At 36.9% G+C, this 13,653-nt stretch overlaps 2 protein-coding genes across 3 annotated transcripts in view; both read left to right on the top strand.

Annotated features, from left to right (window-relative positions):
• Positions 1-566: 566 nt before the first annotated feature.
• On the top strand, positions 567-3,873 carry LOC113051469 (relaxin-3 receptor 1-like). The gene is made up of 2 exons (XM_026215241.1): positions 567-1,955; positions 3,340-3,873. Exon 1 carries the CDS (start codon positions 703-705, stop codon positions 1,762-1,764), a length of 1,062 nt encoding a protein of 353 aa, XP_026071026.1. The 5' UTR covers positions 567-702; the 3' UTR covers positions 1,765-1,955; positions 3,340-3,873.
• Positions 3,874-7,601: 3,728 nt separating this feature from the next.
• The window catches only part of LOC113051466 (uveal autoantigen with coiled-coil domains and ankyrin repeats protein-like), a 48,339-nt gene continuing 42,287 nt past the window's right edge, over positions 7,602-13,653 (top strand). Inside the window, exons 1-2 of one of the 2 annotated variants that reach the window (XM_026215237.1) lie at positions 7,602-7,644; positions 7,765-7,819. In XM_026215237.1, the coding sequence (XP_026071022.1) occupies positions 7,772-7,819 (48 nt within the window). In that variant the 5' untranslated portion in view covers positions 7,602-7,644; positions 7,765-7,771. Of the gene's footprint in view, positions 7,820-13,653 lie in introns of both variants that reach the window. The other variant, XM_026215239.1, reaches the window with a different exon arrangement.

Below are 13,653 nucleotides of genomic sequence, written 5' to 3'. Positions count from 1 at the left end.
AAGTCGCATTTCATAGTATTTTTAATTATGAATTCAAATAAATAATAAAAATAATATCTACCACTATTTTTACACAATTATTATTAGTTATGTTGAGTATGTAAAGTTCATTAGTTATGAAATAAGATCAATTGGGCAATATAGCATTGTTTTACGAGTATGAATCCTTAATTAACAACACTTTGTAAAAAGAATAATTAACACATTTATTTGAGGTAACAACCTCAGCAGCTTTGTTGAATTATTGTTTTGTCATATTACAACTTTATCATATTTAGCATATTGCTTATTGTATACTATTTCACACACTATTCTTTAAAAAACATATATATATATATATATATATATATATATATATATTAATGTATATTATTTTATATGCTAAAAAAATATAAATAAATTTACAGCAAACGCGGGCGACTCACCAATGCTTTATTGTTTTATTTGCCGTTGTCCTGTCAATCAAACGGGAAGACGAATCGCTGCTCTAGGTGGGCGGGGACATTTAAAGAGCGCCTGACATAAATTCTAGTGACAGCGGCTGTGACATTGCGCTCAATGGTTTGAGCACCTTGATCTCGTCTGCGTAGTGCTGAAGGATGAGTGATGCCAGCTATGCCAGTTATCCGTTAAAAAGCCTAAAATTAAGTAGCAAACCTGATTAAACCATATGTTTACTAACTATAGATAAGTAGCCTACATATGCATCTAAGCGTAGGCTATATAAGTACTTTATTTGTCGTAATGGGCAACCACGAAGTTGTGAAATCGCTGGATATAATGGGAGACAGTAACCAGAGTGGTGTAACCAACAGATCAATCAGTGATCGCGAGCGCTTTAAAAGCCTAGAAGACATCGATGTGTCCGCCGACGGGAGTCCGGTGTTGAGATGCATGATCTCCATCACCTACTCTGTGGTTTGCGTCGTAGGTCTGATCGGGAACCTGTTGGTGTTCTTTTTTATTCGCGTGAGACAAGAGAGACGCATATCCAAAATAAACTTTTTCATCCTCAATTTGGCAGTAACGGATTTCCAGTTTGTGTTGACTTTGCCTTTCTGGGCCGTGGACACGGCGCTGGACTTCAGCTGGCCGTTTGGTGACGCCATGTGTAAGATCATCCTGTCGGTGACCGTGATGAACATGTACGCGAGCGTCTTCTTCCTGACCGCGATGAGCATCACGCGGTACTGGTCAGTGGCTTCCGCTCTGAAGGACCGCAGCAGACAGAGCAGCTGCTCCATCAGGTGGGTCAGCGTCGTCCTGTGGTCCCTGGCCACCGTGGCCACCGCGCCAACATCCATCTTCTCCACAGTCACGAACGTGGCCGGCGAAAAACTTTGTTTATTGCGGTTCCCCGAGGGACAGTATTGGTTGGCAGTCTATCATCTCCAGAAAATACTAATCGCTTTTATTTTGCCGATGGCGATAGTCTCGATCAGTTACCTGCTGCTGTTGAGGCTCATCCGACAGCGGAGCATGAAGAACAGCTCAAAACGAAGAACGCAAGTCACAAAGTCCGTCACCATCGTGGTCTTGTCGTTCTTCCTCTGCTGGATGCCCAATCATGCCATCACTTTTTGGGGCGTGCTGGTGAAATTCAATGCTGTGAACTGGGATAAGTCGTACTATATCGTTCACACATATGTGTTTCCTGTGACTGTGTGCCTGGCGCACGCGAACAGCTGTTTAAACCCACTTATTTACTGTCTTATGCGCAGAGAGTTCAGGAAAAAACTGAAGGACCTGTTTCTCCGAGTCTGACAAACAGGTGCCTGTGCATGCGACTCTGTCCATTGGAACAAATGGTATTTCCTTGTTTAAAGGGTTATTTATTTCAAATTTGACTTTCAGACATATTTACCCAACCTCTTGTTTTTCCAAGTCTGCATGAGTTTATTACCTCAGTGGAGCTCAAAATGGATGTCAGTTCACAGGTTTGGGACAACATGAGGGTGAGTAAATAAGAGTAGAATTTTTATTTTTGGGTGAACTGCCGCTTAACAGTAATAGGGTACGTTTGTTGCGATGGTATAGCGTGAACGTCCTTGTATTTGTATTACTGCTGTTCGTGTGGAACATTATTTTAAAATAGCTTAATTGTCGACATAAAATGTCACCTTACTTTTGAGTTAAAAACCACCACCAAAAAAAAGCTAGTGACATAATGGTTACATTTCAGTGCACCATACTGTAAAACTGAGCGACCGTCATTCCTCTACTGTGAGAATATTCAAATTAATACAGTATTGTGCACTTTAGATTTCAATTTAAGGGGTAATTGTGTATATCTTGTTGTTTTTGAATGTTAAAATTAAATCTATTTAAATTAATTAAATAAATAAAGATCTGACTTTAATACACAGAGTGAAAGAGACCAGTATCATTGTTTTCTATATAAAATAAAACCACACTGACACTGGTAGATTTAAATCGAAAGGCTGAACTGAAACCTAAAAAGGGTATTTTGCATAGACGTCAAACCGGGTGAAATTATAATATTTTTTGGCCAAAACTTTGGTTTGATATTGTAGAAGAATAATGTTTAAATATAGCAGAAAAGCCTATAATAAGCTGTTTAATAGTAAGTTTGGCCTACAATTTGATAACCCACACTGTGTGACAACATAACTCTGTTATTGGTCACTGAACAGTAAATTGGTTCTATGACCAGTTTCAGAACAGTATATCATAAATAATATTAATAGTGGAAAAAATTGTGACACTAACCCTAGTCTTCCCTTTGTAACTGCATTATATTTTTTTATCACAGGCCATTTACAATTTTAAACATTTCAGAAAATATACATTCTCGGCAACATCAATTAATTTGATGCTGTTAAACACATCTTAATGACTTAATAAGGTTGGGATGACCACACCACCTGGTTGAGCAAAAGACAAGTTAGAGTTTCAATGATCAATCCAATTTGTTTGATTCTCCTTGCTCTCTCTCAAAATAGCCCTTTCATAGTGCTTCCCTATCAGTCTTGTCTCATTCTTAATTAGCATTACTGACAGACACTCCCACAAGCTCCCCGCTAAGATACCACCTTCCATCCTGATCAGAGCTTTGCGAATCAAAGGATTCAGGCATATATATATGTATAGCAAAGCCAGACAGAAATATATTTCATTTAGTTGGGCGAGGCCATATCAGTATCTTTGCACACATTTAAATGTGTTCTTGCATCCAATGGAAATGACAGCTCTGCGGCATGCAGTTAATTACCCAGAAAGAGGAGATCAGGTTCATAACTAATGAGAATGCTTAATGTCTTGTTACATCGTGGTGGCTTTAAATCACTTACACAGTAAGCTAATGATGGTCATTTGCAGGCAATTTGGAAGATTTGCAAAGACACATCTGCTGCTGTTTACCGTCACACTCACACAGGAGCCTTTTAATGGACATCCGGCACAGAAGTGATGCTCTCGATGATGTTCTGGTGATTATGATATGTCACACTCCCGTGTTTAGTCTGTGGAGGTCAACGGATTGTGAGGAACAGTATGGGCACCAGTGAATCTTTTTTTGGACAAAGAATATTTTCCTACCAAAGACCAAACCAAAAGTATCCTTTAAAAGCAAAACAGTAGGCACTATTATTTCTCCTATTATTTGGCTACTCTCATTTTATATGTGCACTTAAATGTCATTTGAATACTGTTTACATATTTAGTAATAGAAACAAAACCCAAAACAGTGTTTTCTGTTTGTGTACACATTGTGAGTCTATTCAAAGCAGCCCATATGTTTCGACCAGTACCATTATTGCTGCTATAACAAATTTTCCATGTGCTTTGCCTTTTTCATGAGCTGTGGTCACATTTCTTGTTTGGAGGTATGGAGCTGACTACCGAACCTTAATACATGTATTAAACCACTCTTTGTTTCACCAGGATTTTTCTAGAGTGCTGTGTGGATGCAAATTTACTGGTTTGCCTATGGAAGATCGCTGATATTACAAAACTCACTTTGGCCTCCCACAGAGTGTGCTAATATAATATGATCCCCCGCTGTTAACAGGATTTCCTGTGGAGGCACGGTTTCCTATTACCGAGTGGGTTAGGAGTTATGTTACGCAAGTCACTTCCTAATGCACAACATCAAATCAATATATCACCATTACAATCTAAATAAGAATTTCATCATATTGAAATTTAATTAGTCCCTTTGGATGTGTATATTCCACTCACATCATGTCAGTATATTGCTCTCTGCACCAGAATGTATTCAGTAACAATATAAACCAAACAGTAGAAGTGAATGTACTGTGTTGCATGTATAATTGACTTGTATTTTTGTACAGGTGTTAACTTCTGTTGCAATTTATTTTTATTTTTAAGTCTGGTTGTTAATAATTAAATGAAAGGTGAAATCCATTTAATCATGTCTGTTTTGTTTTTATCTTTGTACTGAGACTTCAAAGTCTGACAGAGACTCATAATAAATACTCTATAGAATTCAAGCTTTCAAATTACAGTTATATTTTCTGTGTGAGAATAACATCCATATTGGTCTATGGAAAGAACATCTATTAGGAAATCATTAAGATAATAATTAAGCTTGGGCTTTATTTGCATAGGCAACTAAAGGATGTGTTTGGTGTTTTTTTGAAAGAACACACAATAAATCCTCTCTTACTGTCCACAATGCTAAGGACTTTATGAGCTATATTCAGAATATATCAGGGACTGTGTTGAATTAATTGAATCCATGACCTTAGTGGTGCTATTACCATCACCAAGTTAAACTTAAATTTTCTATGACCAGGATTCATACACCGAGCTTGCTTATTAGACTGTCTCAGACAAGAAAATTCTTTAGTGCTTCACTAAACCTTGTGAACTTGTCCTCTCGATCTCATTCCCATCCACTCTCCATTGAGAGATCTCTTGTCTTGATCTTTCTTCAGACGTCTACACATTAGTAGAAATTCAGTGCACTGAAAAAAATGGTTTGGGATTTACTTTGAAGAACTTTTCATTTAAAAATTGCTAGTTCATTTTTACAGATAAAGAGAGTTTTCTAAAGAAGGAAACAGCAAGTTACACAGATATTAACATGCAATTTTGTTTTTTGTAAAACGTACTTCAATAATATTTGTTGCATTTACAAATTCATTTTATAGTGCTGTCTTGCTTCTATAACATAATACCCAAGAAACCCTTGTTAACACGAGAAACTATTATCAAGCTATCTGTGAAATAATAACATGACACTATATGTCTCATCCTCCCCTTCTGTTTTTCATGTGCAATCACAAAAAGTCTGCACCCCCTTTCTGATACCTCAAGCTTAAACTTGACAAGAATGAATTATTCTTCCTTCTAGCTAAAAACTATACCCCAATAAATTTCTTCACATCCAGTTGAAGGTCGCACTGATGTTGCCTACAGGAGGGTGGAAACATTAATGTCATGCTTGAAGAGAAGTCATCATTTGTGCAAATGTAACCCTGTTTATTCATGGTCTACTCTAAAATAAATGGATATATATATTTAACACTAATCCGATCAATGATTTAATTTGAATCAAATTAAAAGGGATCCGTACTGAATATTAATACCTAAATAACCATAATGTGGTGAATGCAGTACATCAACATTAATTTTGCCATTGTTTTATATGACTTTCTATCTGATTATTAGAAATTATATGAAAGAAATGGGTGTCAGCAATCTTTCAGAGGCAGATTGCATATGAACATATGAACCTTATGCTGATGATACACAGTTTATTTTTTTTGAACACAGGTGATTTTTTGAACAATGTTGCCGGGTAACTTGTGCACGAGTAACATTGTTCAAAAAGTTGCCTCTTGTATCATCAGCCTTAGTCATTAGCCACATTGTTCTGTTAAAGGGTTAGTACATGCAAAAATGAAAATTAATTCAAATTAAATAAAGGCCTCATGTAGCGAATTCATGTGTTTTAGTAAGAAAAATATCCATAATTCAAATGTAATAAACACTTTTCTCTCACTTCCGTTATCTGTCATACACAAAGCTGTTCCGGCAGATGACGCGCGCACAACTGAGATATGCTAGTCCCACCAGTTTGTTTATAGCAGCAAAGTTTCCTTACTTTAGCAAAGGAAAACCAGTCTCCTCTTGGTTTATATCAAAATCCTCCAACATTTTTCTTTGCAAACCCTCAGTTTGTACTTCTAATTCATGATTGGCATTTTGTTCACTTATCACACAACGCTGATGTACTACGACATCAGCCAGAGCGCCTTCCATGTATGAGAGATAACGGAAGTGAGAAAAAAGTGTTTATTATGTTTGAAATATGGGTATTTTTTCACCCCCCCCAGAGCGCTGTGAAGCACGTTTATTATGAATGCTGCCCTTTATTTGACGACTTGTGGACTGTTCAACTGTAACACCCACTGACTGCAATGATAGAGCCTGGAATAGCCAGGACAATTTTTAATATAACTCTGAATGGATTCATCTGACAGAAGAAAGTCAAATACACCGAGGATCCCTCGAGGGTAAGTAAAACACAAGCTCATTTTCATTTTTGGGTGAACTAACCCTTTAATATTGTTGTGACAGTGCTTTGTCAAGGAACCAAAATTTGGCAGTGAGAAAGTCAAATTTCCTGCTAAATAACTGTATGAAGTTGACCTGAGGGCTTATACAAGGACAATCTGGCCTCTTCCTCTAAATCTTTCACTTTCCTGGACAAAATCTATGGTAACCAAGCATAGAAAAAAAGCAACGTTGATGCAAAGTTATCAGCCTCTCACAATTTATTGATATGCTAAACAAAGAGAGACATGCAATAGTGAAATACAAAATCAAGTTAATTTAATTAATTAGATTTGACAAAGTATACTTATGTTGAAATAATATTCTCTTCTTAGCCTAAAACATTTCAATCAATTGTAAATTATTAACAGTCAAACATTTTCCTGCATAAATTGAGGGACGCATATCATGTGGACTGACGTTTAAGTAATGTTTTTTAATTGAACTCTGGCATTGCTCCTACAGAAGCTCAAACTCATTCACCAGCTCCATCAACGGGCTTCTCGTGTTTTTTGAAGGCCAGAAGGGGGCAACACATCTCTTGAATGCATAAAAATATAACCAGTGATAAACATGCCTTCAGATATCCTCGAAAACGGAAGGTACCCAATGCAAAGTTTTTTTCTTTTTTTCCCCTTCTTTTTGGAATTGTAAAAAACTGTTGTGAATATTGCCATTCATAAGTGATTGATGCAAACTCAAACCCTACTTCAGAAAAGACTAATTTTAGGTTGAAAATATGTAATCAGCATAATGGAATTCACTATTAAACATAGGCTGTTATTTTTTTTTCTTTCCTGAACTGCCCACCCACAGCAATTCAGTATAAAAATAAATAAAAAAATTCACACTCTCTCAGCAGCCTCTCTGTTAGACTAAGTCCAGCCTTTTTCCAGGTAAGGACGACGTCAGACGAACTACAGCATCTCCTGTTGTTCCCTGCTACAATTTCAAACCTGCTATCACCACGAGGAAGTCCCACCCCCTCTAACGCCTGGTTGGCTTAAACTTAATTTATTCTACTATCCCTCACCGTCATTGGGCTACGGCGTTGTCAGTAAGGAAACGGGTACAGATAAGATTGCTGGTGGTTCGCGTCAGGTGAAACTCGTGTTGTCAGACGTTAAAAGTTGTTTCTGCTTAATCAAATTAAACCGTAAATATTGTTGTAATTTATTCAAATTCTAACCGAAACGCTATTGTCTATTTATACAACCAAAGAAAAAACATGAAGAGTTTGAAGTACCGACTGAAAAAGCACGAAGTTACCATCACAGTAAGTTATGAGTTTAACCAGATTTGCTTGTTTTGTTTTACGAGAACATTTGAATCAAAATTGGGCGATTGTATTTTCTTGGTGTAGCTGATTCACTTAAGTTTCTTTTGGCTGTGTTATTTCACCTATTAGTTACTTGTTGTTTTGTCCTCAAGAGGCTTTACTCCGATCATCCAGCATTAAGTCAAATCTTTTGACACTTCATCATGTGTAACATCCACTATCAGGCCGGTGTTCTGTCGATTAAAACCCGGGCAGGAAAATCTGACAGGGTAGGATAAAATGTCATGGACACCTGTTCACGGACACTGGTCTTTGTATCGCATGAATTAACGTATTTGCCTAACTTTGGGAAACTGTGCTTAAACTTGCAGGTCAGGTCTTGCAGGTGTAAAATCATGGTCCTTCTATAAAGACGAGACCAGGGACCACTTTCTATCCGATATCATATTGCGCTTCTTAAAATTTGTTTTTTTTTCGAGTAGAACCAGGAAAAAAAAAAAAAAATACACACAAACAGCCTTAAAGGGGTCATATGATGCTGATAAAAAGAACATTATTTTGTATATTTGGTGTAAAGAAATATGTTTATGCCGTTTAAGGGTTAAAAAAAACATTATTTTCCACAAAATGTACATAATTGTTTCTCCTATATGTCCTGTCTTCTGAAACGCGTTGATTTTTACAAAACTCATTCTGTAAAGCGAGGTATGCTCTGATTGGCCAGCTATTCAGTGCGTTGTGATTGGCCAGATGTTTCAAGCGTCTGACGAAAATGTTACGCCCCTCAGCATATACTGTTATGGCGTGTCCCAGGTCAAGACACTGGCATGACAGGACTAAAACAATCAAACACATTACAAACGAGGCAGTTGTTGCATCCAGTGGGAACATAATTACTGATTATAATGACTTATACTGTCTTTTTACACCTTGCGTTGCATATTGCGCTCCGTAAACATAAAACCATGTCTGCATTTGGGCTGGACATCCCTGGGCTGGACTCCGCTTCATTCATAGTGAAAGCAGATCCGGCAATCCACAGTGCAAAGTTGATGTATTTCCTCATTGACCAGCACGGATCAGCTCCAGGCCTTACAAAGTGGATATCATCCTTTTTTGGAAGGCCAAACAAAGTAGTTTCACTTTAACAATGAAACCCATAGCTTCTCCACGAAATGGCACTGGCAGCAACAGAGAAAACAAAAGGTAGGCCTTCTTTTTTTCGTGAACATTTGGACTGTGTTTTGCAAATCTTCCCACATGTGACGTAGAGATGTGGGGGCATGTTTAAATGAGCCGTTTTTAGGGGATGTGACAAGTCTTAACTTTTATAAAGAATATCTCTTTGGGTTTGAGACTTTAGTTGGGGCAACTTTACAGATCTTCTTTATGCACCATGAGCTTCTAACACTCCAAAGAGAAAGGGAAAATTGAAATAAGCATCATATGACCCCTTTAATTCAGAAGCAGCTGAACCTTGAGATCTTTACCCTCTCTTCTTTTTATTTCCATGTCAAAGAGCCTTGCACCCAGAGCAGTGTGGGCGGCTGCATGGGGGTTCGTTGTTGAAGTGCCTTTTTTTTTTTTTTTTTTTTTTTTTATATAAAGGCTTTTGTTTTGAATTGGCTTTAAAATGAAGGGTCGATTCAGAGGTCCTGATGTCACGTTCCCTCAGCTTTTGATGGCGAATTGAACTCTTACAGTATGAGCTCAGCTTTGACTTTGATTTGAAAAAGCATTTCCACATGCTTTCAGAGCTGGACTATTGTCACTGGTTGCCCGCTGACTTCACAGAACACAAAGGACCATGGGAGCACACCCTCTCTTTTTGTGACCTGTCTGTAGATTCTTTCAGAGTTTAAGCATTCTGTCAGTACATTTACACACAAATATTTCATTCTTAATAAGAATTAAGTGTATTATACTGTATATTGGAACCATGTATAAAAAAGTTTGTTTCTCTGATGCTTAAAGTCTATAAAAGAGTGTGAAAAGTTCCTTCTTGACACTCATTCCTTTTTGGTATGAAAAGGAATCTTTTTTTTTTTAACACTTTAAACATTAAAGGGGACATAAACCAGTTTCTGCCAATCTCATGTTAATCTTCTTGAGTACCTATAGAGTAGTATTGCATCCTTCATATCTCTGAAGAGTGTTTGGTTACGGATTAAGTAGACACCCAAACCGTCAAACCTACATCATCAGGGAAGGTCCTCCAATGCAGAGGGGAGGGGCATTTTCAGATTTTGATTAAAGATTACAAAGTCAAAAAATTTTTTTGTGTGGATTGACTTGCATGGATGTATTGTTCACCACAAAACGATCAATCTAGACAAACAAAGTAAGTATGGTCAATTTTGATTTCAGTTGGACTTAAATAAGTGAGTTTGGCACAGAAATACTCCATATGTCCAACTTGTTTTTTTGGCCATGATTATCATGTGAATCCAACTCTTTAGCAGTTTAAATAAGTCAGAATGCATGAAATTGCATTAGATCTCCCCTTTAAAGGAAATAATATGGACTGTATTTGTAAAAAGTCTCTTGACCTTAGATTTACAGATATAGATATATATTTAGATATTCTGTGTTTTATGATTTAATATAAATGTATTATCAGAAAGGTTAAGTTTTTCTTTAGTTAAGTGAAGCTTCCAGAGTTTTCTTACCAAGGCATACTTATTGTATTTATTTATTTTTTACCAGGTTGTAAAGATGCTTGTTTGTATCTGATTATATTGTGATTTTAGTTAAGTGAACCACCATACTTTCGATTTGGTCATCCAAATTTTGCAAGATTATAAAGTAAATTATTCTGCATTGCTGCAAATAAAGAGCCGTAAAAATAGTCAATCTCACTCAGCAAGGCCATTCACCTTTATTGTATGGGAAAACATTACAAAACGATTTCATTTTAGGTTTACCCAAAATGAATAAAGTCAAACAGGTTTGGAACAACATGATGGTATGTAAACGATGATAGAAATTTCAGTTTGGGGTGATCTGATAATGTTTAGTTACTGCAGTTCACTGCCATGTACATTCTACTCAGGGTTGTCTTCAAAAGTATCACAGTGTGCAAGCAGTGGTGTTTCTGGCTCTTAGGAACCCTTGAGGCATGCCTGAGGCCTGAATAAAATGAATGCACATTTCCCAGTACTGCATCTCACTCACAGTTTCTGTTTTCAGTATTCATTTCAGTGAACGAACTAAAACTATCAACCCTCAGAGACCGATTTCTCAAACCTTTCTGCCTACATTAATATTTTTAGTTGAGTGAAACTTCCACAGTTTACTTCTGCTAACATCTAAGTGTGATGTAACCAATTTTTAATTGTACAATACTGAATCTAATTGCACAGCGTCTGCTGCCTCTCTATCTCTCAACAATAGTTTGCTGTAGTACCTTCTTTCTTGAATGTATCATCCGTGACTGACTGATTGTCTTCAGGATTTTCTTATTTTTTTGATGCAGGAAAAGTATCATCAAGATTTCTTTGCTTTACAATTAACAATTTTAAGAGCTTAATTTGTTCAATTGACTATATCATTCATTCCCCCACTCTGTCAAGATTAACCCACAAGTTTTATTTTCATCATCAGTAAAATGTTTTAAGAATGAATCATCCAGTCTTTCAGCAACATCATGCAGTATTTATTTATTTATTTCCTGAAGTGATTGGTGAAAGTACACGAGTGTATAAACATGGTGTATCAGTGTTTGTGCGTGCTGTGTCTGTCTGAAAGCTTTGCTGTGTTAAGCTCAGGCCCCCGCTGTAGTGGGAAACTGACAGCAAGGATTGAAGGTTACTTTAAGATGAATAAATGGCTGGGGGATTACAGGCAATGGGAATTTGTTGTAGTTGAAAGCCCTCAGGCTTTATATGCACAGGTCAAAATGCTGGAACCCGGAACCCTGTCATCAGTACACAGAAGAGCTGACGCTACTCCAATAAAATGAGTTTCCACTGAACCGTTTGACAAACATGTAGTTGCAGAGTCTGGTTCTGTGTTGAGCTTCGATGTCAAAGTATTGAGTATATTGACAGAGAGGGTAAATTTAAGTCCAAAAAACATGGGTTTAGTTTATTAAAGTTGAAAAGTAAAAAAAACCTGACAAGCAAGTTCATTTTCAACTGTGATTTGCACATGATATCAGATGATTATAAGTCTCATAGAAATATTAAAGTGATAGTCCACCCAAAAATGAAAATGTATCATTACTCTGCCTCATGTCTTTCCAAACCTGTAAGACTGGTTAATCTTCGGGACACAAATTAACATATTTTATGAAATCAAAGAGGTTTCAAACCCTGCATAAACAACGCAACTGACACATTTGGGGCCCAGAAAGATAGAAAGGACACTGTTCATATAGTCCAGGTGACATCAGTGCTGTGCTGCTGACGTAGAATCTTGTTTACAAGCATAGGAATGCACACACATGCGTTGTGATTATAGACTGTATAAAAACATGGACATAGTGTCTGTGACGTCACCTGTAGGCATTTGAAGAGTGTTTTTGAAGCTTAAAGTGTCAGAAATGCCCATCGCCATCTTGGCAGCTCGTCACGTGCAACACTCCCGGATAATAGAAAATGGGCAAAGAGGCGGGAGCTGATTGCTGAGACCACGCCCACCTAGCTCGACAGCAGTGACAGCAGCAGCAATCCACCTGTCACTCAAGTGGCCGCGCCTTAATTATGCAGAATTTTGAAGCTTAATATAATTCAAACAGAGGAAAAAATCACCCCCTCACAATTGTCATGAGCATTAGCTATATGGACCAAAACCACTTTTTGTACCAGGCTGTATACACTCTTTTTTTTCTTTTCTTTTTTTCTCTGCTGTAAAGTTGGGCGTTTTAACATGGGGAGTCTATGGGACTGACTCGCTTTTGGAGCCAGCCTCGAGCGGCCAGTCTATGAATTGTAGTTTTAGTCACTCCTGTGTTGGTTTCATGAGAGAGGCTGGAAGATTGCCGCTAATTTGTTATCAGTGTTGTTCTTGTTACTCAAATTGTTTTATTTATTACTTGATACTAGTTACTCCTTTCAAATGTAGTATTATTAAGTTTTGGCAACAGTAATTAGTTACATTACTACTACATTACTACTAGTTATATTACTTTGCATTGACTCCCCACAGAAGTTGTTATTGTGTATCTCTCCATAAAATTCTAATAAAATATTACAAAAAATATATTTATGACACATCATTTGACCAAAATCCACATTGGATCGCAGTTATTACAAACACTTGACTTAAGTGTTGTATTAATCTCATAGATTTTCTTGTATAGATATGTTATTGTAGATATAATTTCTGTTACCCATATACGATTATTTCAAAATGTATTTTATCAAAAACTAAATGAGTAAGTTTGTAAGAAAATGTTTCATTTTCTAAAAAGATGTTTAATTATGGCAATATAGTTTATATCAGGATCAGAGGGATGTGGGTGGGCAAGCCATGGAATGCCACGATTTACACCATTGCTCAGATCATCTTTTCTCCTGACAATATTTACATCCATTAAATTTAATCTTTTCCATATTCCAAGCTTGTCTTTTTCACTGGTGACTTCATGTGCCTGTGTAAGTTTGGATAATTATGAAAATAACTGATTTCAAAACCGTAGCGGTTGAAGCATCAAAAGTAACTTGGTAACGAGCTGTTTTATGGATGGTAACTGCTGAAATCCTGTTAGCAATTAGTTACACTACTAGTTACTGCAAAAAGTAATATTATTACTGTAACTAGTTAATACTAGTTACTGCCCAGCACTGGTTGTTATACTCTCCTGAACTAAGGTCGAGACTGATAAAATT

Source organism: Carassius auratus, chromosome 32 (assembly GCF_003368295.1).
Source record: "Carassius auratus strain Wakin chromosome 32, ASM336829v1, whole genome shotgun sequence".
Classification (NCBI taxonomy): domain Eukaryota; kingdom Metazoa; phylum Chordata; class Actinopteri; order Cypriniformes; family Cyprinidae; genus Carassius; species Carassius auratus.
The sequence above is the reverse complement of the archived record's forward strand: the minus strand, read 5'-3'. Positions and strand labels throughout refer to the sequence as shown.

Coding starts and splice junctions, on each gene's coding strand:
- LOC113051469 (XM_026215241.1), top strand. CDS start 703: ATGCATCTAAGCGTAGGCTATATAAGTACTTTATTTGTCGTAATGGGC.